At 52.3% G+C, this 27457-nt stretch overlaps 2 protein-coding genes across 2 annotated transcripts; one reads left to right on the top strand and one right to left on the bottom strand.

Annotated features, from left to right (window-relative positions):
• Positions 1 to 75: 75 nt before the first annotated feature.
• On the top strand, positions 76 to 6015 carry dnali1 (dynein, axonemal, light intermediate chain 1; the record flags this gene model as incomplete). The annotated part of the gene is made up of 6 exons (XM_079755587.1): positions 76 to 168; positions 616 to 746; positions 1035 to 1204; positions 2011 to 2189; positions 5594 to 5758; positions 5910 to 6015. 6 exons carry the CDS (start codon positions 76 to 78, stop codon positions 5943 to 5945), a joined length of 774 nt encoding a protein of 257 aa, XP_079611713.1. The 3' UTR covers positions 5946 to 6015.
• Positions 5839 to 26560, bottom strand: gnl2 (G protein nucleolar 2). Its single transcript, XM_079755466.1, has 16 exons — positions 26389 to 26560; positions 25927 to 26011; positions 25204 to 25298; positions 23583 to 23722; positions 16631 to 16815; positions 14714 to 14780; positions 14404 to 14562; positions 13974 to 14087; positions 12771 to 12899; positions 11422 to 11526; positions 11152 to 11310; positions 10126 to 10233; positions 8213 to 8700; positions 6892 to 6968; positions 6696 to 6772; positions 5839 to 6530 (listed from the first exon to the last, which is right to left on the bottom strand). Exons 1-16 carry the CDS (start codon positions 26450 to 26452, stop codon positions 6396 to 6398), a joined length of 2187 nt encoding a protein of 728 aa, XP_079611592.1. The 5' UTR covers positions 26453 to 26560; the 3' UTR covers positions 5839 to 6395.
• Between the last annotated feature and the right edge of the window lie 897 nt (positions 26561 to 27457).

Genomic DNA, 27457 nt, shown 5'->3' with positions numbered 1-27457 from the left:
ACAGTCAGAGTCACAGGTGAAGCGTCGAGTATTTACTGTTTCCCTCGCCGTAGAAAGTGAGTTAAAGTCATCAGAATGATCCCCCCGGCGGAGTCCCTGCTAAGGTACGACACCCCGGTCCTGCAGAGCAGAGCCGTGGACAGAACCGCGGACCGGAAGACCCCCAAGGTAGGACGGAGAGGAGCCTGAACCAGAAGCAGGGACCGTCAACATCCAGAAAACCGCTCTGAAGCGGCTCAACAAATCCCGATTCTGGGCTGATACATGTTTGAATAATTACAATTAGGGCATTTAGCAGACGCTTTTATCCAAAGCGACTTCCATGGGTTAATACACACATTGACCACCGACGGCAGTCGACCGTGCAGGGCGAGGAGCGGTCAGGGTTCAGCGTCCTGCTCGGGGGCACATCGAGCCCCAGCTGGGAGGAGCCGGGGTCCAACTACAGCTGCTCTACCTCCGGAGCCAAGCCGACCTGAGGAATAGGGCTAATTAAATGCGATTTTTTTATTGCAATTAATTAATTTGTTTGTGTGTCTATGTTTGTATGTGTGTCTGTATATGTGTGTATATGTCTGTGTGTCTGTATATGTGTGTGTGTGTGTGTGTGTGTAGGCGCGGTCTCTGAAGCCCAGCCCCCAGCAGCCCCCCCTGTCGGGCCCTGTCCCCCCGCCCCCCCGATCCCCCGGGGCCGACGCCCCTAGACAGCAGACGGAGGAGGTCCTCAACGCGCTGCTCCCCCCAAGGTACACCCCACCCACCGGGTTACACCACCCACCGGGTTACACCACCCACCCACCGGGTATACACCACCCACCGGGTTACACCACCCACCTGGAGTAAAGCCCGTCCTGTAGTTGTATGCGTTGGTCTGATGTTCAGCACCCAGTAGGTGACACCACCCAGTAGGCGACACCACCCACTGGGAGTGAAGCCCTGTAGTTGTATGTTTGGTCTGGTGGTCGGCGCCCGGTGGCTCTGGGCGGCGCTGGGGGTCTGTGAGCTCCGCCTGCTGAGTTGCTGTGTGTCCGCAGGGAGTGGGCGGAGGCGGGCCAGCTGTGGGTGCAGCAGGTGTCCAGCACCCCCTGCACACGCTCCGACGTGGTGCAGCTCACCGACCAGCTGGACGCGCTGCTGGGGCGGCGGCAGGCCCGCGAGACCGGCATCTGCCCCGTCCGCCGGGAGCTGTACGGACAGTGCTTTGGTGAGGACCCCCAGTCAGGGCCTCAGGATGGACCCCCTGCTGGGGGATTAAGCCGTAGGGACACGCTGGATCCTGCCTCAACAAGCCTGCGCCCGCCGGCCCTGGGAGCCCTAGAGGCCCCTGGGAGCCCTAGAGGCCCCTGGAGCCCTAGGGGCCCCTGGAGCCCTAGAGGCCCCTGGGAGCCCTAGAGGCCCCTGGAGCCCTAGAGGCCCCTGGGAGCCCTAGAGGCCCCTGGAGCCCTAGGGGCCCCTGGAGCCCTAGAGGCCCCTGGGAGCCCTAGAGGCCCCTGGAGCCCTAGAGGCCCCTGGGAGCCCTAGAGACCCCTGGAGCCCTAGAGGCCCCTGGAGCCCTAGAGACCCCTGGAGCCCTAGAGGCCCCTGGGAACCTTAGAGGCCCCTGGGAACCTTAGAGGCCCCTGGAGCCCTAGAGGCCCCTGGGAGCCTTAGAGGCCCCTGGAGCCCTAGAGGCCCCTGGGAGCCCTAGGGGCCCCTGGAGCCCTAGAGGCCCCTGGGAGCCCTAGAGGCCCCTGGGCGCCCTAGAGGCTCCAGGGCCGTCGCTGCAGGAGGCTGACCTCCACCCAGTGGGGGGTGGTTTATACAGCTACACCTGATTTCCCAAAGTGATCCACAACGATGGGAGTGCTTCATAGTGCTTCTAGATCACTAGGGCTCCATCACCCATCACACCCTCAGCCCGTCGGTCCACTGGGTGGACTGGAGCCATACTGGGCACGCTGTAGTAGAATCAAACAGCTGGTTTAATGTCATGCCAACATCTGCCTCCTTACCCTGACCTCTGACCCTCAGACGAGCTGATCCGTCAGGTGACCATCAACTGTGCAGAGCGCGGCGTCTTGCTCCTGCGCATCCGGAACGAGATCCGCATGACGGTGGCGGCCTACCAGACGCTGTACGAGAGCAGCATGGCGTTCGGCGTCCGGAAGGCCCTGCAGGCCGAGCAGGGCAAGAGCGACATGGAGACACGGGTGAGAGAGAGAGAGAGGGAGGCAGAGAGAGAGAGCGAGAGAGAGAGAGAGAGAGAGAGAGAGCGGCAGGCAGGCAGAGAGAGGGAGAGAGAGGGAGGCAGAGAGAGGAAGAAAGAAAGAGAGGCAGGCAGAGAGAGAAGGAGGGAGAGAGGAAGAGAGAGAGAAAGAGAGGCAGGCAGAGAGAGGAGAGAGAGAGGGAGGCAGAGAGAGGCAGGCAGAGAGAGGGAGAGAGAGAGGGAGGCAGAGAGGAAGAGAGAGAAAGAGAGGCAGGCAGAGAGAAGGAGAGAGAGAGGGAGGCAGAGAGAGGGAGGGAGAGAGGGAGAGAAAGGCAGAGCGAGGGAGAGAGAGAGCGAGAGGCAGAGAGACAGGCAGAGAGAGAGGGAGAGAGAGAGAGAGAGGCAGGCAGAGAGAGAAGGAGAGAGAGAGGGAGGCAGAGAGAGGGAAAGAGCGAGAGGCAGAGAGGGAGACAGGCAGAGAGAGGGAGAGAGAGAGAGAGGCAGGCAGAGAGAGAGAGAGAGAGGCAGAGAGAGAGAGTCAGCTAGAACACACTGCAGGGAGCTAGGGATCACTTAGCTGTCCAGTACTGGTTGTAAGTACTGCCTTGGCCTATTTTGTTGATGGTTCCTGGTCTGTTGCTCAGGGGTCTGTTGATGGTTCCTGGCCCTTAGCTCAGGGGTCTGTTGATGGTTCCTGGTCCTTAGCTCAGGGGTCTGTTGATGGTTCCTGGTCTGTAGCTCAGGGGTCTGTTGATGGTTCCTGGCCCTTAGCTCAGGGGTCTGTTGATGGTTCCTGGTCCTTAGCTCAGGGGTCTGTTGATGGTTCCTGGTCTGTAGCTCAGGGGTCTGTTGATGGTTCCTGGTCCGTAGCTCAGGGGTCTGTTGATGGTTCCTGGTCCTTAGCTCAGGAGTCTGTTGATGGTTCCTGGTCTGTAGCTCAGGGGTCTGTTGTGGTTCCTGGTCCTTAGCTCAGGGGTCTGTTGATGGTTCCTGGTCCTTACCTCAGGGGTCTGTTGATGGTTCCTCGTCCTTACCTCAGGGGTCTGTTGATGGTTCCTGGTCTGTAGCTCAGGGGTCTGTTGATGGTTCCTGGTCCTTAGCTCAGGGGTCTGTTGATGGTTCCTGGTCTGTAGCTCAGGGGTCTGTTGATGGTTCCTGGTCCTTAGCTCAGGGGTCTGTTGATGGTTCCTAGTCCTTAGCTCAGGGGTCTGTTGATGGTTCCTGGTCCTTAGCTCAGTGGTCTGTTGATGGTTCCTGATCTGTAGCTCAGGGGTCTGTTGATGGTTCCTGGTCCTTAGCTCAGGGGTCTGTTGATGGTTCCTGGTCTGTAGCTCAGGGGTCTGTTGATGGTTCCTGGTCCTTAGCTCAGGGGTCTGTTGATGGTTCCTGGTCCTTAGCTCAGGGGTCTGTTTATGGTTCCTGGTCTGTAGCTCAGGGGTCTGTTGATGGTTCCTGGTCCTTAGCTCAGGGGTCTGTTGATGGTTCCTGGTCCTTAGCTCAGGGGTCTGTTGATGGTTCCTGGTCCTTAGCTCAGGGGTCTGTTGATGGTTCCTGGTCCTTAGCTCAGGGGTCTGTTGATGGTTCCTGGTCCTTAGCTCAGGAGTCTGTTGATGGTTCCTGGTCTGTAGCTCAGGGGTCTGTTGTGGTTCCTGGTCCTTAGCTCAGGGGTCTGTTGATGGTTCCTGGTCCTTACCTCAGGGGTCTGTTGATGGTTCCTCGTCCTTACCTCAGGGGTCTGTTGATGGTTCCTGGTCTGTAGCTCAGGGGTCTGTTGATGGTTCCTGGTCCTTAGCTCAGGGGTCTGTTGATGGTTCCTGGTCTGTAGCTCAGGGGTCTGTTGATGGTTCCTGGTCCTTAGCTCAGGGGTCTGTTGATGGTTCCTAGTCCTTAGCTCAGGGGTCTGTTGATGGTTCCTGGTCCTTAGCTCAGTGGTCTGTTGATGGTTCCTGATCTGTAGCTCAGGGGTCTGTTGATGGTTCCTGGTCCTTAGCTCAGGGGTCTGTTGATGGTTCCTGGTCTGTAGCTCAGGGGTCTGTTGATGGTTCCTGGTCCTTAGCTCAGGGGTCTGTTGATGGTTCCTGGTCCTTAGCTCAGGGGTCTGTTTATGGTTCCTGGTCTGTAGCTCAGGGGTCTGTTGATGGTTCCTGGTCCTTAGCTCAGGGGTCTGTTGATGGTTCCTGGTCCTTAGCTCAGGGGTCTGTTGATGGTTCCTGGTCCTTAGCTCAGGGGTCTGTTGATGGTTCCTGGTCCTTAGCTCAGGAGTCTGTTGATGGTTCCTGGTCTGTAGCTCAGGGGTCTGTTGTGGTTCCTGGTCCTTAGCTCAGGGGTCTGTTGATGGTTCCTGGTCCTTACCTCAGGGGTCTGTTGATGGTTCCTCGTCCTTACCTCAGGGGTCTGTTGATGGTTCCTGGTCTGTAACTCAGGGGTCTGTTGATGGTTCCTGGTCCTTAGCTCAGGGGTCTGTTGATGGTTCCTGGTCTGTAGCTCAGGGGTCTGTTGATGGTTCCTGGTCCTTAGCTCAGGGGTCTGTTGATGGTTCCTAGTCCTTAGCTCAGGGGTCTGTTGATGGTTCCTGGTCCTTAGCTCAGTGGTCTGTTGATGGTTCCTGATCTGTAGCTCAGGGGTCTGTTGATGGTTCCTGGTCCTTAGCTCAGGGGTCTGTTGATGGTTCCTGGTCTGTAGCTCAGGGGTCTGTTGATGGTTCCTGGTCCTTAGCTCAGGGGTCTGTTGATGGTTCCTAGTCCTTAGCTCAGGGGTCTGTTGATGGTTCCTGGTCCTTAGCTCAGTGGTCTGTTGATGGTTCCTGATCTGTAGCTCAGGGGTCTGTTGATGGTTCCTGGTCCTTAGCTCAGGGGTCTGTTGATGGTTCCTGGTCCTTAGCTCAGGGGTCTGTTGATGGTTCCTGGTCCTTAGCTCAGTGGTCTGTTGATGGTTCCTGGTCCTTAGCTCAGGGGTCTGTTGATGGTTCCTGGTCCTTAGCTCAGGGGTCTGTTGATGGTTCCTGGTCCTTAGCTCAGGGGTCTGTTGATGGTTCCTGGTCCTTAGCTCAGGGGTCTGTTGATGGTTCCTGGTCCTTAGCTCAGGGGTCTGTTGATGGTTCCTGGTCCTTAGCTCAGGGGTCTGTTGATGGTTCCTGGTCCTTAGCTCAGGGGTCTGTTGATGGTTCCTGGTCCTTAGCTCAGGGGTCTGTTGATGGTTCCTGGTCCTTAGCTCAGGGGTCTGTTTATGGTTCCTGGTCCTTAGCTCAGGGGTCTGTTGATGGTTCCTGGTCCTTAGCTCAGGGGTCTGTTGATGGTTCCTGGTCCTTAGCTCAGGGGTCTGTTGATGGTTCCTGGTCCTTAGCTCAGGGGTCTGTTGATGGTTCCTGGTCCTTAGCTCAGGGGTCTGTTGATGGTTCCTGGTCCTTAGCTCAGGGATCTGGAGCTGGAGAAGACGGACCTGGAGCATCAGCTGAGCGAGCAGAAGGCCAGATGTGAGGCGGTGGAGAAGAGAGAGCTGGAGATCCGCCAGACAGAGGAGAGGAAGCACGGCGAGGAGATCCAGTTCCTCAAGAGGACCAACCAGCAGCTCAAGGTGACACATGACGCCTCGTTTCAACATTTAAAACCACTTTATTTAAAATATTTTTATTTGAAAGAGTGATGTAGTTTACATTTAAATGACATTGTTTTTTTTTTCCACTAATGTTGTTCACGTTAGCATTTAAAGAATGTTCTCATTGCAGGCCCAGCTGGAAGTAACCATCACTCCAAAGAAATGAGATCCACCAACATACGACGCCTGACCTCATTCAAAGCCTGGACGCAGATTTATAAAAAACATTCAACACATTGTGGCTCTCTGGGTGTAAATATCATTTTATCATCTTTTTACAGCACAAGTTATTGTTTTCTCTGAGACTTGAAAGGTTGTTGATGCCAGCGGGCGCTTGGTTCAGACGTGTCTAGAGGTGGATAAATGAGTCCTTATCTGCCCCCTGAGGATCCAACACAAGGCTCTGGAGTGCACACTCCACTGGGCTGAAATGTGTCCTCCATCAGTCCTCTTGATGGAGGACACATTTCACCTCCACATTCCAAGTGTGCACTCAGGGAACCCATTAAACAAAAGGCTCCGAGAGTCACGCACCCATCCCTCCACCAATGAGGGCTCCTCCCTGTCAGTCCGCCAGCAGGCTGTGTGAAGGCCTGTTAGTGTCCACAGCGTTCCTCTAGCGCTTTGCCTTCTTGCCCTTCTTCCCCTCCAACACGGGCATCTTCTTGTCCCGGTTCTTGTTCTTGACGTTGTGCGTCTCGTAGTAACGCGCGCCCACCTTCAGCTTGCTCGCCCGCTCAGCTGCGCGTCTCTGGGAGAGAGAGAGGAAGGCATAGGTACAGGTTCACTCCACGCCCCGCTGTCGCTACATTTACACTCTGTTGTACATTAGATTCACGTCCATATTGGACCAGGCCTCCGTTGTTTACAGACGAGGAGAAACAGCAGGAGGCCGTGATGAAGAGGAAGATGTCACCTGTTTAGAGGTCATCTTGGCCACGGCCGGGGTTTCCTCCTCCCCCGCCCTCCTCTTCTTTGACCTCTCGATCACCGCTGGGAACAGAGGAGAGCACTGAGCGTTAACCAGGCTGATGCTGGGACATTCCCCAACGATAAGGACACTAGCAGGTGGTAGAGGTGGGGTTAACCCAGAGGGATGTGTGTAGACCTACCTTTAATATGGGCTTGCTTCTCATCTTGTTTTGGTTTGTCATCTGCTAACACTTTGTTTGACAGCCCCTTTGGAATCCTGTGCAGAGAGAGAACATTAGCTCAGCGCACGAGGCGCATCAAGGCGGCTGGTAGACGGCGGCTGACTGGACTCCCGCCACGCGGGGCCGCGATGGCCTGTGATCTAGCGGTGCACACCCTGCCCAGGCTGTGGCCCTTATTGAAGACAGGCCATTGATGAGGCAGCACCACATGGATCCTCTCACAATAAAACATCTCAGGGGCTCCTAGGGGCCAGAGAGAGGAGGGATAGACCCTGACTCCTAAGGGCCAGAGAGAGGAGGGATAGACCCTGACTCCTAGAGGAGGGATAGGCCCTGACTCCTAGAGGAGCGATAGGCCCTGGCTCCAAGAGGAGGGATAGGCCCTGGCTCCAAGAGGAGGGATAGGCCCTGACTCCTAGAGGAGGGATAGGCCCTGACTCCTAGAGGAAGGATAGGCCCTGACTCCTAGAGGAGGGATAGGCCCTGGCTCCTAGAGGAGGGATAGGCCCTGGCTCCTAGGGGCCAGACAGAGGAAGGAGGGATAGGCCCTGGCTCCTAGGGGCCACAGAGAGGAAGGAGGGATAGGCCCTGGCTCCTAGAGGCCACAGAGAGGAAGGAGGGATAGGCCCTGACTCCTAGAGGCCACAGAGAGGAAGGAGGGATAGGCCCTGGCTCCTAGGGGCCAGACAGAGGAAGGAGGGATAGGCCCTGGCTCCTAGGGGCCACAGAGAGGAAGGAGGGATAGGCCCTGACTCCTAGAGGCCACAGAGAGGAAGAAGGGATAGGCCCTGGCTCCTATGGGCCAGAGAGAGGAGGGATAGACCCTGACTCCTAGAGGAGGGATAGGCCCTGACTCCTAGAGGAGCGATAGGCCCTGGCTCCAAGAGGAGGGATAGGCCCTGGCTCCAAGAGGAGGGATAGGCCCTGACTCCTAGAGGAGGGATAGGCCCTGACTCCTAGAGGAAGGATAGGCCCTGACTCCTAGAGGAGGGATAGGCCCTGGCTCCTAGAGGAGGGATAGGCCCTGGCTCCTAGGGGCCAGACAGAGGAAGGAGGGATAGGCCCTGGCTCCTAGGGGCCAGACAGGAAGGAGGGATAGGCCCTGGCTCCTAGGGGCCAGACAGAGGAAGGAGGGATAGGCCCTGGCTCCTAGGGGCCACAGAGAGGAAGGAGGGATAGGCCCTGGCTCCTAGAGGCCACAGAGAGGAAGGAGGGATAGGCCCTGGCTCCTAGGGGCCAGACAGAGGAAGGAGGGATAGGCCCTGGCTGTGAGACGTACCGGATGGCAGAGAAGCGTTTGGACTTGGCGCGGTCCAGGAACTGCTTGTATTTTGCGATCTTCTCGTCCAGCTGACGGATCGTCTCGCTGGGGCCTTTGGTCACCCCCGCTGCCGCGGTGCTGGGCACACCCGCCTGTCCCTCTGCTGTAGCCTGCTCCTCCTGCTGCTCCCCCTCCTCCTTCTCATCACCCTCCTCCTCCTCCTCCTCCTCTTCCACTTCGGAGTCGAAGAAGTCGGAGGGGTCGAGGTCGGCCATTTCCACGGGGTCCAGGTCCTCGTCGTTGAACTCCGGTGCCACCGAGATCTTCCCAAAGTTCTGACGCACGCCAGCCAGGATCTTCTGGACCTGCTCCTTCTGCTTCTCCTTACATCTCTCCTGCGCCTCCTGCTCTGCGGGCATGGCGGCCACCTCCTCCTCCTCCTCCTGCTGCTGCTCCTCCTGCACCTGCACCTCAACCACAGGTGCAGCGGCCTCCTTCTCCTTGCCCTGCAGGAGTCACATGACATCCATGGTCAGGTCTCCTCCCTTCATTCATTGAGCAACGCTTCTTTTTTAGCAGCTAGAGTCCTTACTAATAAAATAGTTTATCGTTTTCCTGAATATTTATTGATTTCTGGGAGGCAGCACACAGCCGACACACCCAGAGGAAAGGATGAACGAATAACACAATGACCTTCTCAAAGTTCACATCACACAACATGGATGAAACACTGGCCTCCAGAACCCAAAGATAGACATGAAGAGGCCACGCTGACGCCATCATGCTGTCACACTGTCACCATGACGCCATCACGCCGTCACACCGTCACCATGATGTTGTCACACCGTCACCATGACGCTGTCATACCGTCACAATGACGTCACGATTACGCCGTCACCACCACGATGACGCCATCACACCATCACCATGACGCCATCACGATGATGCCGTCACACCGTCACCATCACGATGACGCCGTCACACCGTCACCATGACGCCATAACGATGATGCCATCACACCGTCACCATCACCATGACGCCGTCACACCGTCACCATCACGATGACGCCGTCACACCGTCACCATGACACCAGCACGATGACGCCGTCACACCGTCACCATGACGCCATCACGATGGCGCCGTCACACCGTCACCATGATTACGCCATTATACCCTCATGATGACGTCGTCACACCCTCATGATGACGTCGTCATACCCTCATGATGACGCTGTCACACCAAAATTGTACCGGAGGAGAAAATTGTACCGCCTACGTAATCCGCGTTCGAAACATAACGTCATCGTTCGACGCGATTGTCCGTTGCCAGGCAGGTTTCAAAAAACATTTGCGCTCATGTTGCCAAAGACGAAATAACATAATACAGATAACACTTTTACTTTATATTTGTATTGTATTGAATTTAGCTAGTAAACCGAGTGTTTAAAGTGTATCATAGTCTAGCTAGCTTGTGTTAATACACTCAGTTTACTAGCTAAATGCGATTAAACAATTAAATACAATACCAATATAAAGTTAGCAACGCAAATAAATGTCATTTGTAAAATAAGTTATCTGTTTAATGTTATTTCGTCTTGTGACGCTCAATGATGTTCATGAACCTTCCTACATCATCGTTCGACGCGATCGTCCGTTGCCAGGCAACGTTTGACGCGATCGTCTGTTGCCAGGCAACGTTTGACGCGATCGTCTGTTGCTTTGGAATTTTCGAACGCAGATTACGTAGGCGGTACAATTTTCGCCCCGATACAATTTTGGTGTGACAACGCCATCACACCGTCATGATGATGTCAACACACCATCATGATGACGTCATCACACCGTCATGATGACATCATCACACCGTCGTGATGACGTCATCACACCATCATGATGACGTCATCCCCGCCATATGGTTCCACCGATTCTCACCTCCGGGTCGTTATCGGGTCCTGGCGGTTTCACGAAGAACGGGATGCGTCCCCTCTGCCAATCGTTGAGCACCATCTTGGAGACCGTGACAATGTCTGGTTCTCCGCCCTGCAACACAATAGCCCTATGATCATATATCATGCTGCCGCTACCTATTTAAATGCCACTGGTAGTCAAAGGAGAAATCCGGTGTAAAATGAATTGTTTATTAAAAAGGACATTTTATACACACAAGACCATCAGTAGTTCACCTGTCGACGCCATCATGTTTTTAAGACTCGATAAGTTGATTGGCAAACACAGAGCTTGCCTGTTGTTGACGGATGTCACAAGCTCCGTGTTCGTCAATCTACTTATCGAGTCTTAAAGACAAGATTGCGTTGACGGGTGAACTACTGATGGTATTGTGTGTATAAAATGTCCTTTTTAATAAACAATCTGTACACTTACAAAGTTATCAATGCCTCGTCATATGTTAAGACCCTTATTATACTACCAAAGAAGTGTAGGGCTGCTTCTAGCCTTGTAAGTGGTTTAAAATAGCGATTTAGTTTTTACCATGAGACATGCCCCTATCGTTCCAAGTTCATAGCGTTTTGGTAGAATCGGCTGAAAACAGCCAACTTATGAATGCGTCTATATGCGCTTTTTTGCTCCCAAACAAACGTTCCAACTCGTTATCATACCAATCATATCCCAAATCCATTTTACACCGGATTTCTCCTTTAACGAGCCACTGGTTGTTAACAAGTTACCGGTTTGTAACGAGCTGCCATTTACCAACAAGCTACTGTATCTTAATGAGTGCCTGGTTATTAACATGCTTGTGGTTCTTAAACTCTTGCCCATAAGCGAGCCACTGGTTATTAAAAGCTGATTCTTAACAAGCTAATGGTTATTAACAACACTGTTTATCTATGATCTACAGATGGGAGACCGTCTCCTGGGTCAGGGACAGACCGTGTCCTGGGTCAGGGCCTTCAGATAGGGAGATGAACTGAGATAGAGCCACGGGCCCCTGCTGACCTTGTGCAGCTTCCCGGTGCGGAAGGCCAGTTTCTCCAGGAAGTCCTCCGGGGAGGTCCAGGTGGGGATGCGGTAGGTCTTCTGGATGTACTCGGGCTTGGCCCGCTCCAGGACGGCCGCGATGTGCTCCTCTGGGTGCTTGATCTTCTCCACTTGGACCTGAGGAGAACATGATGCAGCCGTTCAGCGCAGGCGGTCAAATGGTTACCGACCTAGACTACAGAGCAGCTCAAAGAATAATAACAAGATGATCATTCTGGCTGAACTCACCACTCCCTTCAGGACGATGTCTGACTCGCTGTCCTCAGACGGGTACACCACGCCCGGGCAGTCGATGAGGAAGATACGGCGCATCAGAGTGATGTACTGCCACACCTAGAGAGACAAGACCCAGAGCATCAGAGTGATGTACTGCCACACCTAGAGAGACAAGACCCAGAGCATCAGAGTGATGTACTGCCACACCTAGAGAGACAAGACCCAGAGCATCAGAGTGATGTACTGCCACACCTAGAGAGACAAGACCCAGAGCATCAGAGTGATGTACTGCCACACCTAGAGAGACAAGACCCAGAGCATCAGAGTGATGTACTGCCACACCTAGAGAGACAAGACCGTAGAGAGACAAGACCCAGAGCATCAGAGTGATGTACTGCCACACCTAGAGACAAGACCCAGAGCATCAGAGTGATGTACTGCCACACCTAGAGACAAGACCCAGAGCATCAGAGTGATGTACTGCCACACCTAGAGAGACAAGACCCAGAGCATCAGAGTGATGTACTGCCACACCTAGAGAGACAAGACCCAGAGCATCAGAGTGATGTACTGCCACACCTAGAGAGACAAGACCGTAGAGAGACAAGACCCAGAGCATCAGAGTGATGTACTGCCACACCTAGAGACAAGACCCAGAGCATCAGAGTGATGTACTGCCACACCTAGAGACAAGACCCAGAGCATCAGAGTGATGTACTGCCACACCTAGAGAGACAAGACCGTAGAGAGACAAGACCCAGAGCACCAGAGTGATGTACTGCCACACCTAGAGAGACAAGACCCAGAGCATCAGAGTGATGTACTGCCACACCTAGAGAGACAAGACCCAGAGCATCAGAGCGATGTACTGCCACACCTAGAGAGACAAGACCGTAGAGAGACAAGACCCAGAGCATCAGAGTGATGTACTGCCACACCTAGAGAGACAAGACCCAGAGCATCAGAGTGATGTACTGCCACACATAGAGAGACCAGACCGTAGAGAGACAAGACCCAGAGCATCAGAGTGATGTACTGCCACACCTAGAGAGACAAGACCCAGAGCATCAGAGTGATGTACTGCCACACATAGAGAGACAAGACCGTAGAGAGACAAGACCCAGCTGGGGGTGGGGGGTTAGGGTCTGTCTGTATATAGCTGGGGGTGGGGTTAGGGTCTGTCTGTATATAGCTGGGGGTGGGGTTAGGGTCTGTCTGTATATAGCTGGGGGTGGGGTTAGGGTCTGTCTGTATATAGCTGGGGGTGGGGTTAGGGTCTGTCTGTATATAGCTGGGGGTGGGGTTAGGGTCTGTCTGTATATAGCTGGGGGTTGGGGGGTTAGGGTCTGGCGGTACGGTACCTTGGTCTCCCCAGCGATGGGCGCCACGTTGCAGACCTTCTTGGACCTCAGGGTGTTGATGACGGAGCTCTTCCCCACGTTGGGGTAGCCGATGAACCCAACGCTGATCTGCTTCTTATCAGTGTGGAGCTGGGGGGGGGAGGAGGAGGATGAGATGCTCTACGTCAGTCTGGTGGTGTGGCTCCACTACTAATGTCTGGGCCCTCTACAGAGGTCTACGTCAGTCTGGTGGTGTGGCTCCACTACTAATGTCTGGGCCCTCTACAGAGGTCTACGTCAGTCTGCTGGTGTGGCTCCACTACTCATGTCTGGGCCCTCTACAGAGATCTACGTCAGTCTGCTGGTGTGGCTCTGTCACACCAAAATTGTACCGGGTGCGAAAATTGTATCGCCTACGTAATCTGCGTTCGAAAATTCCAAACCTGCCTGGCAACAGACGATCACGTCGAACGTTGCCTGGCAACGGACGATCGCGTCGAACAATGACGTATGAAGGTTCATGGACATTCGCGCTCATTCATTGAGCGTCACAAGACGAAATAACATTAAACAGATAACACTTATTTTACAAATGACATCAATGCATCGAACGATGACGTAATGTTTCGAACGCGGATTACGTAGGCGGTACAATTTTCGCCCCCGGTACAATTTTGGTATGACTGCTCCACTACTAATGTCTGGGCCCTCTACAGAGGTCTACGTCAGTCTGCTGGTGTGGCTCCACTACTAATTTCTGGGCCCTCTACAGAGGTCTACGTCAGTCTGCTGGTGTGGCTCCACTACTAATGTCTGGGCCCTCTACAGAGGTCTACGTCAGTCTGGTGGTGTGGCTCCACTACTAATGTCTGGGCCCTCTACAGAGGTCTACGTCAGTCTGGTGGTGTGGCTCCACTACTAATGTCTGGGCCCTCTACAGATATCTACGTCAATCTGGTGGTGTGGCTCCACTACTAATGTCTGGGCCCTCTACAGAGGTCTACGTCAGTCTGGTGGTGTGGCTCCACTACTAATGTCTGGGCCCTCTACAGAGGTCTACGTCAGTCTGGTGGTGTGGCTCCACTACTAATGTCTGGGCCCTCTACAGAGGTCTACGTCAGTCTGCTGGTGTGGCTCCACTGCTAATGTCTGGGCCCTCTACAGAGGTCTACGTCAGCACGTGGAGGTGGAGGGGGAACGTGGAGGGTGGAGGCGGAGGCTCACCTTGCCGAACTGCCGAAGCAGCTGGATGAGGCAGCCTTTGCCGAAGGAGTTGGTAAGGCTGGCGTGGAAGGCCAGGGTGGGGTTAATCGCAGAGAGGATGGCCACCCAGCGTTTCTATAGCAACAACAACAAGGCCGTTCATCGTCATGGACACACAACAACAAGGGCGGGGTTCATCGTCATGGACACACTGTGGCCTCTCCTTTACTGATGATGGTACAGCAGTGTGCTGTATCAAGTACTCATGCAGGTCATCATAGAATACTGTAGGGACGTTTTCACATATTAATCTAATAATGCAGAAACTAGAACACTCAAATAAAGACATTCAGTAAGGTTCAGGGTAATGTCAGTTCTGATTGGCTGGTCACATCGTATGACAGCAGGGGTTCCATTGGTGGAGAAGGTCTGACCTTCAGAGGTGACCTACCGTGACCCAGGTTGGGATGAGGTCACACTTGTTGAGGACGAAGATAAGGTGTTTCCATGGCTTCTCCTTCTTCATGTACGTCTCGATACTCTGGGAGCGCGTACCCATGGGGTCCCGGGCATCCAGGACCTGGATCACCACGTCGGACGAGTCAATCACCTGCGGAACATCACAGGACCCGTCAATCAATCAATCACAGGACCCGTCAATCACTGGACGAATCACAGGACCCTCCAATTACCTCCATCCATCCATCCATAAAACATGGTGTGTTAAAGCGTGTGTGAAACAGTAGCAGGTGATACCATACCTTGTACAGCTCCCCCCAGATCCTCTTGGACTGGCCCTTCTTGAAGATCTCTTCACGCACCTCCTCCCTGGAGAGACAGGGTTCCCTTTATCATCTCCATCCTCCTCTTGCTCTTCCTCACGACCGTCCCTCCCTGGTCGTGATTTAACTGACCAGTGTATGTAACCTGGTTTACAGTGCACTAGACTAGAGGGACCTGGTTTACAGTGCACTAGACCAGAGGAACCTGGTTTACAGTGCACTAGACTAGAGGGACCTGGTTTACAGTGCACTAGACTAGAGGGACCTGGTTTACAGTGCACTAGACTAGACTAGAGGGACCTGGTTTACAGTGCACTAGACTAGACTAGACTAGAGGGACCTGGTTTACAGTGCACTGGACTAGAGGAACCTGGTTTACAGTGCACTGGACTAGACTAGAGGGACCTGGTTTACAGTGCACTGGACTAGACTAGAGGGACCTGGTTTACAGTGCACTAGACTAGAGGGACCTGGTTTACAGTGCACTAGACTAGAGGGACCTGGTTTACAGTGCAGTAGACTAGAGGGACCTGGTTTACAGTGCACTAGACTAGAGGAACCTGGTTTACAGTGCACTAGACCAGAGGAACCTGGTTTACAGTGCACTAGACCAGAGGAACCTGGTTTACAGTGCACTAGACCAGAGGAACCTGGTTTACAGTGCACTAGACTAGAGGGACCTGGTTTACAGTGCACTAGACTAGAGGGACCTGGTTTACAGTGCACCAGACTAGAGGGACCTGGTTTACAGTGCACTAGACCAGAGGAACCTGGTTTACAGTGCACTAGACTAGACTAGACTAGAGGGACCTGGTTTACAGTGCACTGGACTAGACTAGAGGGACCTGGTTTACAGTGCACTAGACTAGAGGGACCTGGTTTACAGTGCAGTAGACTAGAGGGACCTGGTTTACAGTGCACTAGACTAGAGGAACCTGGTTTACAATGCAGTAGACTAGAGGGACCTGGTTTACAGTGCACTAGACCAGAGGAACCTGGTTTACAGTGCACTAGACCAGAGGAACCTGGTTTACAGTGCACTAGACTAGAGGGACCTGGTTTACAGTGCACTAGACTAGAGGGACCTGGTTTACAGTACACTAGACTAGAGGAACCTGGTTTACAGTGCACTAGACTAGAGGGACCTGGTTTACAGTGCACTAGACCAGAGGAACCTGGTTTACAGTGCACTAGACCAGAGGAACCTGGTTTACAGTGCACTAAACTAGAGGGACCTGGTTTACAGTGCACTAGACTAGAGGGACCTGGTTTACATTGCACTAGACCAGAGGGACCTGGTTTACAGTGCACTAGACCAGAGGAACCTGGTTTACAGTGCACTAGACTAGACTAGAGGGACCTGGTTTACAGTGCACTGGACTAGACTAGAGGGACCTGGTTTACAGTGCACTAGACTAGAGGGACCTGGTTTACAGTGCAGTAGACTAGAGGGACCTGGTTTACAGTGCACTAGACTAGAGGGACCTGGTTTACAGTGCACTAGACTAGAGGGACCTGGTTTACAGTGCACTAGACTAGAGGGACCTGGTTTACAGTGCACTAGACTAGAGGGACCTGGTTTACAGTGCACTAGACTAGAGGGACCTGGTTTACAGTGCACTAGACTAGACTAGAGGGACCTGGTTTACAGTGCACTAGACTAGACTAGAGGGACCTGGTTTACAGTGCACTAGACTAGACTAGAGGGACCTGGTTTACAGTGCACTGGACTAGACTAGAGGGACCTGGTTTACAGTGCACTAGACTAGAGGAACCTGGTTTACAGTGCACTAGACCAGAGGAACCTGGTTTACAGTGCACTAGACCAGAGGAACCTGGTTTACATTGCACTAGACTAGAGGGACCTGGTTTACAGTGCACCAGACTAGACCTTACCGGATCCCTGAGTCCTCGGTGACCAGGTCGCGGTCCTTGTCGGCGCTATAGGAGAGGACGGAGGCCTCCGCCCGCACCACCAGGTCCTTGACGTCCTCCACCAGCAGGCTGGGCCTCTTCCTCTGGGCCCGCGGGCCGAAGGTGGTCTGGAAGCCCTCGGTGTCAAGGATGTGCACCTTGGAGTTCTGGAGGAGAGGAGGAGGAGGTTAGAGGGGGGAGGAGGAGGAGGAGGAGGAGGAGGAGGACGTTAGAGGGGGAAGGAGGAGGAGGACGTTAGAGGGGGGAGGAGGAGGACGTTAGAGGGGGAAGGAGGAGGAGGACGTTAGAGTGGGGAGGAGGAAGAGGACGTTAGGGGGGGGGGTAGGAGGAGGAGGACGTTAGAGGGGGGGGTAGGAGGAGGAGGACGTTAGAGGGGGGAGGAGGAGGAGGACGTTAGAGGGGGGGGGAGGAGGAGGAGGACGTTAGAGGGGGGGGGAGGAGGAGGAGGACGTTAGAGGGGGGAGGAGGAGGTTAGAGGGGGAGGAGGGGGAGGACGTTAGAGGGGGAGGATGTTAGAGGGGGAGGAGGAGGAGGAGGAGGTTAGAGGAGGGAGGAGGAGGAGGACGTTAGAGGGGGGGGAGGAGGAGGACGTTAGAGGGGGGGGGAGGAGGAGGACGTTAGAGGGGGGGGGAGGAGGAGGACGTTAGAGGGGGGGAGGAGGAGGACGTTGGGGGGGGAGGAGGAGGAGGTTAGAGGGGGGGAGGAGGAGGAGGACGTTAGAGGGAGGAGGAGGAGGAGGACGTTGGGGGGGAGGAGGAGGAGGACGTTAGAGGGGGGAGGAGGAGGAGGAGGACGTTAGAGGGGGGAGGAGGACGTTAGAGGAGGAGGAGGAGGAGGTTAAGAGGGGAGAAGAGGAGGAGGAGGACGTTAGAGGGGGAAGGAGGACGTTAGAGGAGGAGGAGGAGGTTAAGAGGGGAGAAGAGGAGGAGGAGGAGGTTAGAGGGGGGAGGAGGGGGAGGACGTTAGAGGGGGAGGAGGTTAGAGGGGGAGGAGGGGGAGGACGTTAGAGGGGGAGGAGGAGGAGGAGGTTAGAGGGGGGAGGAGGAGGAGGAGGTTAGAGGGGGAAGGAGGTGGAGGTTAGAGGGGGAGGACATTAGAGGGGGAGGAGGAGGAGGAGGTTAGAGGGGGGAGGAGGAGGAGGAGGTTAGAGGGGGGAGGAGGAGGAGGTTAGAGGGGGGAGGAGGAGGAGGAGGAGGTTATAGGGGGGAGGAGGGGGAGGACGTTAGAGGGGGAGGACGTTAGAGGGGGAGGATGAGGAGGAGGAGGTTAGAGGGGGGAGGAGGGGGAGGACATTAGAGGGGGAGGAGGAGGAGGAGGTTAGAGGGGGGAGGAGGAGGAGGAGGTTAGAGGGGGAAGGAGGAGGAGGAGGTTAGAGGGGGGAGGAGGAGGAGGAGGTTAGAGGGGGGAGGAGGAGGAGGAGGTTAGAGGGGGGAGGAGGAGGAGGAGGTTAGAGGGGGGAGGAGGAGGTTAGAGGGGGAGGAGGGGGAGGACGTTAGAGGGGGAGGATGTTAGAGGGGGAGGAGGAGGAGGAGGAGGTTAGAGGGGGGAGGAGGAGGAGGACGTTAGAGGGGGGAGGAGGAGGAGGACGTTAGAGGGGGAGGAGGAGGAGGACGTTAGAGGGGGGAGGAGGAGGACGTTAGAGGGGGGAGGAGGAGGAGGACGTTAGAGGGGGAGGAGGAGGAGGAGGTTAGAGGGGGGAGGAGGAGGAGGATGAGGAGGTTAGAGGGGGAGGACGTTAGAGGGGGAAGGAGGAGGAGGACGTTAGAGGGGGGAGGAGGAGGACGTTAGAGGGGGAAGGAGGAGGACGTTAGAGGGGGAAGGAGGAGGACGTTAGAGGGGGAAGGAGGAGGAGGACGTTAGAGTGGGGAGGAGGAAGAGGACGTTAGGGGGGGGGTAGGAGGAGGAGGACGTTAGAGGGGGGAGGAGGAGGAGGACGTTAGAGGGGGGGGAGGAGGAGGAGGACGTTAGAGGGGGGAGGAGGAGGTTAGAGGGGGAGGAGGGGGAGGACGTTAGAGGGGGAGGATGTTAGAGGGGGAGGAGGAGGAGGAGGAGGTTAGAGGAGGGAGGAGGAGGAGGACGTTAGAGGGGGGGGAGGAGGAGGACGTTAGAGGGGGGGGAGGAGGAGGACGTTAGAGGGGGGGGGAGGAGGAGGACGTTAGAGGGGGAGGAGGAGGAGGAGGAGGTTAGAGGGGGGAGGACGTTAGAGGGGGAGGAGGAGGAGGAGGTTAGAGGGGGAGGAGGAGGAGGAGGGTAGAGGGGAGGACGTTAGAGGGGGAGGAGGAGGAGGAGGGTAGAGGGGGAGGACGTTAGAGGGGGAGGAGGAGGAGGAGGGTAGAGGGGGGAGGAGGAGGAGGGTAGAGGAGGGGGGAGGAGGAGGAGGTTAGAGGGGGAGGAGGAGGAGGAGATTAGAGGGGGAGGAGGAGGAGGGTAGAGGGGGAGGAGGAGGAGGGTAGAGGGGGAGGAGGAGGAGGAGGAGGGTAGAGGGGGAGGAGGAGGAGGAGGGTAGAGGGGGAGGAGGAGGAGGTTAGAGGGGGAGGAGGAGGAGGGTAGAGGGGGAGGAGGAGGAGGAGGTTAGAGGGGGGGAGGAGGAGGAGGGTAGAGGGGGAGGAGGAGGAGGAGGGTAGAGGGGGAGGAGGAGGAGGGTAGAGGGGGAGGAGGAGGAGGGTAGAGGGGGAGGAGGAGGAGGAGGAGGACGTTAGAGGGGGAGGAGGAGGAGGAGGTTAAAGGGGGGGGAGGAGGAGGAGGAGGGTAGAGGGGGAGGAGGAGGACGTTAGAGGGGGAGGAGGAGGAGGAGGTTAGAGGGGGGGGAGGAGGAGGAGGTCAGGACACCAGCTGGGGAGAGGGAGAGGAAACCCTTGGCATTGTAAACAGACGTTCTTCATGCTGAGTCACTGAACCAGTGTTTAAACCTCTGCCATATCTAAAGGGTTATTTTCTGTTATGGTAACAAATCAAAATCCTAACAACCGTATCTTCCAAGAAACCGGTTCTTGTTTGCAGAATATTAAAACATGCAGACAAAAAAATGCCAATTGTCTCCTCATAAATAACCATGGGAGCAGCACCCGAGCTCTCCTGATGCCCTACCTTCATGTAATGGAACGCCATATGCTAAATAAAACTGTTTTGTTACCGTAACTGACTGGAAATCAGTAAGATTTCAATTTATTTTTCTTTTACAATTCAATAGTTAAATAAAGATGTTATAATGTAAATTTATTTTTAGGCAATAATACAGAACATAAGGGACATAATAAATTTAAAGAAATCGCAATCACAATGTTGGTCAAGATAATCACTATTCGATCATTTCCCCAAATCGTTCAGCCCTAGTATTCACTGTCCTATCCATTAAAAATCCATTAAAAAATGACAACTAACCAACTTTGATTGGAGAGAGGCTCATTAAAAAGACCCTTCATCGATTAAAGGCTGCAGCAGCTAGGGGTGGGAAAAATAATAGATTCTTCGATGCATCGCGGTTAGTAATGCGCGATATAAACGATATACGATATAAACGATAAAAAAAATGGCCTGCGATAGAGATTTTAATTCTATCGCTCTATCGCGATAATGCATGTTGACGACGCAAAATACAATGTTTAATTTTTGGTTTGGTGCAATTCCTTTTCACATTGCAATTTTCGCAACAGTGCCAGAATTCGTCAACAAACCTGCATGTGGGCAAAGAACGTTAACCCATTTGTACCAGCTGCTGTGCGGCGCAACATTGTATCTAGTAGATACAATGTTGCTCCGCGCAGGTACAAATGGGTTAATCGTAAACACGCATTGATGCGCAATCCGGTCTTAAAGGTAAACACGCACAGATGCGTGATCCGGTCTGAATGGGTTAAATCATTGGACAAAAAGGTCTGGGGCGTTGTAAAGCGTTAAAGAAAAAGGGGGGGGGGGGGGGGGGAAGCACCGGTGAAAGTGAACAATCATGGATATCCAGCGTGATATACATTGATCCGTGGACTGGTCCAACTCCTTCTCCCTCATCCTGACTCGGAATGTGTTAAATGCATCGGCATTTTTAAGTTATGTTTTCCACCATACTTTTTACTTGCTTTTGTCGGACCGTCGGATGGTGGCTCAACATGGAGCAAAGAGGAGACGGAATGTCTTTTGGATATCGGACCCAGATATCCAAAAGACGTTCCGTCTCCTCTTTGCTCCATGTTGAGCAACGTCTCCGAGACCACCTCTCCAGCTGGGTCAACCTGCTTTTGATGGTTAAAAATATCACGTAATCGACAAAAATCTTAAATATCAATGATTGATCATCAATTAATCATGCCCATCCCTAATTGTCAGTACAGTGTCTGTTCCTTATCTAGAAAGACACCCGTTTTTCCTTTTCTCTGCATCTTGGGTGGCATTTAAGAACCGAGGACTTAAACTAAGTGTAGTGCCTTTTAGAATGGTTTGCACTAAAGGAAAGAAACCCAATACTAATTTTATTTATCTGCAACATTATGTTGTATGATTACAGTGTTTCACAATAAATGTTCTCGAAATGACATACTATATTTCTCTTTTTTTTAAATACATTTAGCAGTTTGGCTTTCCTTAGGGTCTATGTAACCTGTTCTGAAACGGTTATTATATGATTTTGTATCGTGATATACATCGTTATCGCAAGAGGCTGCAATGTATATCGCAATATTGATTTTAGGCCATATCGCCCATCTCTAATGGCGGTTCTGTAGAACAGAGGTCTTCAACAGGGGTTCCGAGACCCCTAGGGGGTCCGCAGAGGTACTGCAGGGGGGGGGGTTTTGGTTGATTAGACTTTTTTTTTATATTCCCCCCGCAATTTTTTCCACAAATTGAAATGTCTTTAGATACACATTAACATGAATCCAACACACTAGCCGTGTTTACATGGACACTTTTGACCCGATTTCTGATCAGAATAGATCTATTCCTATCATGCGATCTGAATGTACTATATATATGGCATTTACGAAAGTGGTAAGCGTACGTATTTGGATGAGAGTGCGCAGCAAAGACTGTTGGGAGAGAGAGAGTGCTGTTATGTAAGGGATAATGTACAGAACGTCGGTCATTATCATTATTATAAGCGATCAGCAAAAATAGTTTGCCAGAGACGTTGACGTCGCTTAGCAACCGGACACACTGGGGTTGATGAGTTACCGGACTACTCACGGAGTGATATGAAAGAAACTAACAAACATCACTAATTTTGGTTTCCACATTTATGTTTTAAAAATGTCCATTTGAATTGCTTTTACGCATGATTACATGCAATTGACAGACATTGTTGATCTTGGCAGGCATCAGTTTATTATGTTATGTTTATGAATGGCAGTGGCATGGCCACCCTACTCACTGTACCTTGCACATGTTTAAAATAAAAAATGAATATATGAACCTGTGTATTATTTGAATAGCTTAGTATTGAATGCAAAATAACAAGGTACATTTATACATGGCACTATAGGACCAGTTTTATATAAAACACGATTTTATACAATATCTAAGTAGGGGGGTCCCCGCTCCATCTCTCCATCAGTTTGGGGGTCCTTGGCCTGGAAAACGTTGAAGACCCCTGCTCTAGAACGATTCCGTCTCGATGCAGATAAATTAATAATCAGAATTAAAAAATATATATATATTTATTTTTTTTTATTTGTTCGCCTGCTGCAACATTCTTTTTGCCAGAGAGGGATAATTTTAGTAATTTTAAAATTATTTAACTTATCGTCAGTGTGTATTGGCCAATCTGATTTGTCTTGACACGATTGTGATTCAGCCTACGCATAGCATGCACGCAAACTCACAGCACAAGAACTCCTTCTAATTCAAGAGCAGCCTTTTCTTTGATGACATAGAAAAGAAAGAAAACTGAAACCTATTTTTTACATACTTCAATATTGTGTTATAATGCAAGCTGCATTGGTTATTGCATTGTTCATAGAAAGTCATATTTGTGACAAAAGCTTTTTCTCTAATAAAATATTAGATAAGTTAATTCAGTTGATGTCTTTAATGATCATCACAAAAGTAGGAAGTGATTAGAAAACGCATGGAAATGTACATAAAAAAAATTGTTGCATCGAGATGCATTGATAATCGTTTTAGAATCGAATCGTTGACCTCATAATCGGAATCGAATCGTGAGGTGCCAAGAGATTGCGCCCCTGGAGCAGCACAAGCTATTGACAACGTAAGGCCAGCTGAGCGGCCCCTGACCCAATCTCAACACCGCCGGGGTCCTGAAGACAATCGGCAGGAACACGATCCATCTCAAAGTATCAAGGAATGAAATCCTCTGTTATATCACTGGGAGAGGCGCCCAAACACCAGGCCTGACCTTCCATTAGGACGGCATGAATTCATTTTCAGACATTTAACGGCGGGTTTCAATAAATCCCCGGGCATATGAGAGCGATTACGAGGCCGTGCTGCCACGGAACCAATGATGGATCTGGAATCCTCTGGAGAGCTCCGAGTTGGCACTCTCCACAGACAAGAAGATCTACCACCACAGGGTTTACCGTATCCAAGAACCCTCAAAACAACATCAACTGGAACATGCCGTCTCGGTGGACCTCAATCTTAGTCCCCCACCCCCTCTCCCCCTCCCTATGATCCCCCCTCCACCAAAACACATTTAGTCTTAAACTAAAGGACTTAGTGGGTGGGGGTGGAGGTGTATCACCTGGGGGTGGAGGTGTATCTCCTGGGGGTATTTCTCCTGGGGGTGGAGGTGTATCTCCTGGGGGTGGAGGTGTATCTCCTGGGGGTATTTCTCCTGGGGGTGGAGGTGGAACTCCTGGGGGTGGAGGTGTATCTCCTGGGGGAGGAGGTGTATCTCCTGGGGGTGGAGGTGTATCTCCGGGGGGTGGAGGTGTATCTCCGGGGGGTGGGGGTGTTTACTCACGTGGGCCTTGATGCGGTCGTGGAGAAGGGACATAGGCAGCTTGCTCCTCTTCATGATCACTCTGTACGGGTCCTTCTGCACACGCCCCATCTCCTCCTGGAACTTCTGCAGGGACGACTGCTTGATGACCCGCGTGTTGGCTGGAGGCACGATGGGTGAGAGGGTAAGATGGAGGCAGTACTCCCAGCTCCCTCTTCTCTAATACCCCTCTCTCTCCACTCTCCGTCTCCATTAGAGGCATAATAAGTAGCGTGTTCTTTGAGACCATGATGAGTGTCACCGCTATAGAACAGTCTCAACAGCACACACTAAAATACTGAGGGGGCAGAGAGCTGATGGGACCAGTTCACCTTCAACTCATCACTGAACACCAACAGCTGTCTGCAGAACCAAACAACATCAACAACAGGCTGGAGAACAGAGGACACAACTCTATGAAACTCTCCATTCGACAACAACAACCACAACATGACAACAGGCTGAGGAGAGGACACAAGTCCTCATAAGTAAACATCTAAAAGGTTCCCTAAAGGTTCCCCGGCCGCCTGGTCTGAGGGATGGAGGCCCTGTACTACGAACCTCGATCAGTGGCTTAGCCAGGTATGTTGCGCTCAAAGCCTGGGTTAGCTGGGACACGAAAGTCGCTCTCTTTTAGCGGCGCTGTATCACCATGGTGACTTACGCTGTCAACCCAACCTGGTCGGGAGCAGGTTTCAGCTAAGTCTATCGGGTTGAATCGGCGTGCTCAGCTTCCTAGCCCCTCCTCTGAAAACGTCGTCACCATTACTGGGTGTTCCCGTGGACCCTATCGTACAGGGGTCTCTTCGACAGAGGCTCTTCGGGACCGATCGCTTGGCATTGCCTGAGAATATTCTTCATGAGAGATACAGGTTCTCAGAGGGTATTCGCTATTTGATCGTCCTTGTTGGACCTAATGTGGGCAATGCTTACTGTTAGGCATTGTGTCTCCGTGAGAGAGTGGTAGAGTGGAGGTAGCGCGTTAGTCTTGAATTTCTGCGAGCGGGGTTCGTCTCCCAACTGATGCGCATTTATGTGAAGCTTAAATACTCCCAATTCTTATTTCCATTTCTTACATAGGGTGTATTTAAAGTGAATTTCCTAAATTATAGAATAAGGCAGGTTGGACATTGCTTATGCATTTTGAAAACGTCATCACTCCATTGGGATTAATGGCGAGCAATTCTGCATTTGGCATAGTTATTTTATAGACAATATGCAGAATCTTTTCACTTACAAATTTACACTATCGGCTGTCTTTTGCCATCATGCCTCCCTAGCCTTATTATGTGCAAATGTTTAAACCCTAGATGGTATCTGATTTTTGAACTCCTCATAGGAGGTCAATATAGCTATCTGTTCCTCTTGAGTGAAATACACTGCTTGATCTATCCAGTTTGTAAAGGTGATTAAAATGACGCGATAAGCGGCCCTTTCAAGTGAACGCGCATTGAAACTAAAGCGGAAAACCTTGACTAATTGAATCCGAAGTGAGCTTCGTAGTACCATTTAACTCTGATTGCGAGTTGCGTCTCAGTCGTTCCAGGTAAGTTGAGCGAGGTTCGTAGTACTGGTCTCTGAGGGATGGAGGTCAGCGACTCACCGAACCACTTGATGTTGGGCTCCACGCGGGCTACAGTCCCAGGGGTCACTGAGGACTGGAACGAAAGGGTCCGGACCACCTTCCCTCTGTTGTCACTGGAAGGGACACACACCACAGTGACACACACCACAGTGATACACAATGACACACAACACAGTGACACACAACGACACCCAACACAACGACACACACCACAGTGACACACACCACAGTGACACACCACGACACACAACACAGTGACAAACACAGTGACACACGACACCCAACACAGTGAAACACAACGACACCCAACACAGTGACACACAACGACACCCAACACAACGACACACACCACAGTGACACACAACACAGTGACACCCAACACAGTGACACACACCACAGTGACACACACCAGTGACACACAACGACACACAACACAGTGACACACAACACAGTGACACACAACGACACCCAACACAGTGACACACAACGACACCCAACACAGTGACACACACCACAGTGACACACAACGACACCCAACACAGTGACACACAACGACACACACCACAGTGACACACAGCACAGTGACACACAACGAAACCCAACACAGTGAAACACACCGAAGTGACACAAAACAGTGACACACAACACAGTGACACACACCACAACGACACCCAACACAACACAGACACACACAACACAGACACACTGGGTGCAGGGAAGGCCGACCGGGGGGAGCCTCACCATCGCTGCTTCTGCCGGTACATGTTCAGCCTCTTGATGGTGGAGCGGTCCCGGAGGCTGGTGGCCCCCGCCTCCTTGGGCCGGTCTGGGAGGGTCACAAACTGGTTAATATACTGGTATTCTCACATACTGGATTACATACTGGCATCGTCACATAGTGGTATCGTCACACACTGGGTTACATAGATTCGACCCGAGTTTGATTCCCGATCACTGCCGCTCGAGGCAGCGCTGCTTAGCAACAACATCCAACAACGCATCGTCTAAAACGGTACAGGTCCGCTAACCCCACCCCCGGGTGGAGCTGTGAGCTGTCTCCCCCCGGGTTGGAGCTGTCTCCCCCCGGGTTGGAGCTGTATCCCCCCGGGTTGGAGCCGTCTCCCCCGGATGGAGCTGGAGGTTAGCCGGACCTGCTAGCATTAGCCGTGTGTGTGGGGTGTGTGTGAGTGTGACGGCGCTCACCAGGGTTGGAGCTGGAGGTGGAGGTGTTGATGGAGCTGCGCCCCTTGAAGCGCGGCTTCACCATGGTGGAGCGGCGGGTGGGTGCTGCGGTACCTGGGAAAACAGAAGGTTGCGGGTACGAGTCCTAAAGTCCGAGTTCTGTTGTTACACACTGCACACGTGTTCCCCGAGCGCTGCGTTAACCGGAAAGACGTCACGAAACGAGCGACGTCGACACCAGCCAATCAGAGACCGGTACACCAGCCAATCAGAGAGCGATACATCCTGACGTCATGTGACTAATGTTATGTTTTCCTTATTAGTACTCAAATAATAAAAACAGCCCAAATATGATCTGATATGACCGACTTATTTACACCATCAATAATTAAAAACTATATAAACGTTGATAGTTCCAAGAAAAACCTCCGTTACGTCCGCATCTACTGGGATGTGAGTATGACTAGAACTAAAAAATAAATATACATTAAATGCTCACGACATGGCCCAAAATAACAACCAACTTGATTTGATTGATTTGATAAATATTGATACCCGTTTGGCTTCGAATTGTTGTGTATCTTGAAAGGTATTCATGATGTTTAACATCTATGAGGCTTAAGGGATTCAAGTGTACAGGCATTGTATGCATACAGGCTACTTCAATAGGATATTAATAACCTACGTTTTCATATGTTATAATACTCACCGCAATCTCATCTAACATCTAATAAAGCCATGTAACAGGTTTAAACGTAGTCTAGTCTTACTAGGCTAAAGAGGAGACGATCAATGTTATTTAATTTACCTTGATTATGGATTAAAAAATGTTCAAAGAACAGGCTGTCTTAGTTAGACAACTACACATTATCATACTAATATTAATATATTGATATATGTGTGTATATAACACAGTCAAGAAGAGTGTCACCATCACCCAATCACAGTCCAGAAGAGGGTCACCATCATCCAATCACAGTCCAGAAGAGTCTCACCATCATCCAATCACAGTCCAGAACAGTGTCGCCATCACCCGATCACAGTCCAGAAGTGTCGCCATCATCCAATCACAGTCCAGGATTGTTGCCAT

This window comes from Pollachius pollachius (assembly GCF_949987615.1).
Source record: "Pollachius pollachius genome assembly, chromosome: 1".
NCBI lineage: Eukaryota > Metazoa > Chordata > Actinopteri > Gadiformes > Gadidae > Pollachius > Pollachius pollachius.
This window is presented reverse-complemented; position numbering and strand designations above follow the sequence as displayed.

Bases quoted from the DNA above. Each gene is read 5' to 3' on its own strand.
- gnl2 (XM_079755466.1), bottom strand. From the start codon at position 26,452: ATGGTGAAGCCGCGCTTCAAGGGGCGCAGCTCCATCAACACCTCCACC. The intron at 11,527-12,770 runs GTACCGTACCGC...TTGTCTCTCTAG, and splicing joins CCATCGCTGGGGAGACCAAG to GTGTGGCAGTACATCACTCT. The intron at 8,701-10,125 runs GTGAGAATCGGT...TGACTCCTGCAG, and splicing joins GACCCGATAACGACCCGGAG to GGCAAGGAGAAGGAGGCCGC.